We start from the raw sequence: 2,446 nt of genomic DNA on the forward strand, positions 1-2,446 counted from the left end.
AATTAATTTTGTATCCAATAGGAATTAGGTATTCAAAAAATTGTAGTAAAAAAACTGTACATCAAGCGTCATCTTTTAACTACTATGTACAAAGCTCAACTATTTTATTGATACTGTGTAGACAACAATCAATTTGATAAACCAAAATGTGGAAAGCAATTAATTCGTCTGTGACAATGAAGTCAGAAACTAAAATGAGCAAACTTTGTTAAGCTTTTCAAGTCAATTACAACGATTGACTGAAGATTGATTCTGCCAAACACTAGTTTGTCACAGATTTTTAATAAAATAAATGTGTATAAGTCAATCTGTATTTATCCTCTTTCCCAAGAAAACCATCTCTCTCTCTCTCTCTCTCTCTCTCTCTCTCTCTCTGAGCAAGACAAATAAAAAAACCATCTTGAGCACCAAGAAATCTAAAATCAAGTTTAATAAGGTGATCAATATGGACATATTATCAAACTATACACGAAAAATTTTTAAATTCTCTAGTCCATAATTCCATGTCTTTTTATTGTATTAATGACATGTATGTTTGACCAACTGCATGAGTCCTCTTGGGCAACAAGAAACTAGGAAAAATGTACACTGCCCGGTTTTTCTAAATTAACTTGCTCTGCAATACAGTTCACCAGTATAAATACATATCTAATGAATCAAAATATCTGATCCCAGAGCATCAGGAAAAAAATATGGGAGAGGAAGACACGGTGATTCTCCATGGAATGTGGGCTAGCACTTATGTGAAAAGAGTGGAATTGGCTCTGAAAATCAAAGGCATACCCTTTGAGTATGTGGAGGAAGATTTGAGCAACAAGAGTGCTTTGCTCCTAAAATACAATCCAGTTCAAAGGAAAGTTCCTGTTCTTGTCCACAATGGAAAACCAATATGTGAATCCCTCGTTATTCTTGAATATATTGATGAAACTTGGCCAAGTCATGGACTTCAACTCTTGCCCAAGGATCCATATGAAAGAGCCAGAGTTCGTTTCTGGGCTGCCTATATCCAACAGGTATCATCTTTCCTCTCTCTGCGATCGATCTTCCTTATAAATTTAGCCTTCCTGATTCTTTTGCTAAACTATCAAACAGCTGCAATTGTTCTTGCCCCACATGATATCAACCAATCCCCCTAATTGAAATGTTTTAAAGAAGAAACGTGACACATGAATGTGTGTTTGTGCAGCTGCTGGAGAGCATGGCGAAACTATTCAATCCTGATCACAAGGAAGCACAAGAGAAAGCCCTTGAAGAAATGTACGAGAAACAAAGGATATTGGAAGAGGGAATGAGAGAATTCTTTCCAGAGGAAAGTCCTAATGTTCACCCTGAAAAGTTGGGCATTCTAGATATCATGATTGTTTCAACACTTGGAGCCTTCAGGGCACAAGAGGAGGCTCTTGGCGTAAAGACTCTTGACCCTGAAAAGAATCCACTCTTATTCTCATGGGTGGAAGCTCTGATTCAGCTGCCTGTGGTGAAGGAAATTATCCCACCTTTTGAGAAGTTGGTTTCTCTTCTTCAGTTTATCAAACAAAATGGCATCAAATTCTGATCCAGTTGAGTGCTTTGACGCTTGGAGTTAATGGTTACTTGCTCTTGCTGTAGTACAATGAAAATGTCAGCAATTTTAAGTTTGTACTTCACTTGGTTTTGTATGTTAACTGGGGTTGTAATTGCCTTTTGCTTGCCATAAATAAGGCTTATAAGTCATGTACAATCCAGAAAGTCCTTAATAAACACTTTTAATTACTCCAGTGTCATGCTTTTCTTTTGGTCTATTCCAAAACTATTGTCACTTACCTAAAATAGTAAGCAAAATTTTCATATATTTCCATTGAATACCCTCACATAATCACAATTTCCTATAAAGTCCCCTCAAACTACTTCAACTGAGTTATCTCGTGCGTGAGACGTATGCTAGAGTGAAGCTGTGTTTTTAAACTCGGATAGGACCGGCCGGTTGAATCGGGAACCGGCCAAGTGTCCAGCCCGAGTTACTCTAAAAAATCGGGAGCATAAAAACTCGGTCAAATCCGGTTAAAACTAGGGTTTGACCGGCAAATCGGATGAACCGGTTTGATGTGAAGTTTTTTTTTTTTTTGGAAAAGGTCAAAGCATTTTCAATATTATGTTTTGGCCCCTAAGTTGTTAAAAATTATTAATATATCTCAAATATTTCATACTTTACAAATGTTGTCCTAAAGTTTGGTGTTATTTTTCAATCAAATCCATAATTTTATTTCTAAACTTGTTAATGTTCATTTAATAATATAAATTGCTACTTGATCATTCTAATTCTTTGTATTTTCTTATTAAATATATTTGAAACATCAAATATATATGAATATACATTTATTAATATTAACATGCTCTTAAGTGTGTTACATACAATATTTTAATTTTTAAATAATTTTTATTTGTGACGTCATACGGTTTAACCCCG

General features: G+C 35.1%; 1 protein-coding gene across 1 annotated transcript; it reads left to right on the forward strand.

Annotated features, from left to right (window-relative positions):
* The first annotated feature begins 644 nt into the window (after positions 1-644).
* Positions 645-1,757, forward strand: LOC113740190 (glutathione S-transferase U10-like). Its single transcript, XM_027267720.2, has 2 exons — positions 645-1,013; positions 1,187-1,757. Exons 1-2 carry the CDS (start codon positions 693-695, stop codon positions 1,553-1,555), a joined length of 690 nt encoding a protein of 229 aa, XP_027123521.1. The 5' UTR covers positions 645-692; the 3' UTR covers positions 1,556-1,757.
* Positions 1,758-2,446: the final 689 nt, after the last annotated feature.

The sequence above is a fragment of the Coffea arabica genome, chromosome 4c (genome assembly GCF_036785885.1).
Source record: "Coffea arabica cultivar ET-39 chromosome 4c, Coffea Arabica ET-39 HiFi, whole genome shotgun sequence".
Taxonomy (NCBI): domain Eukaryota; kingdom Viridiplantae; phylum Streptophyta; class Magnoliopsida; order Gentianales; family Rubiaceae; genus Coffea; species Coffea arabica.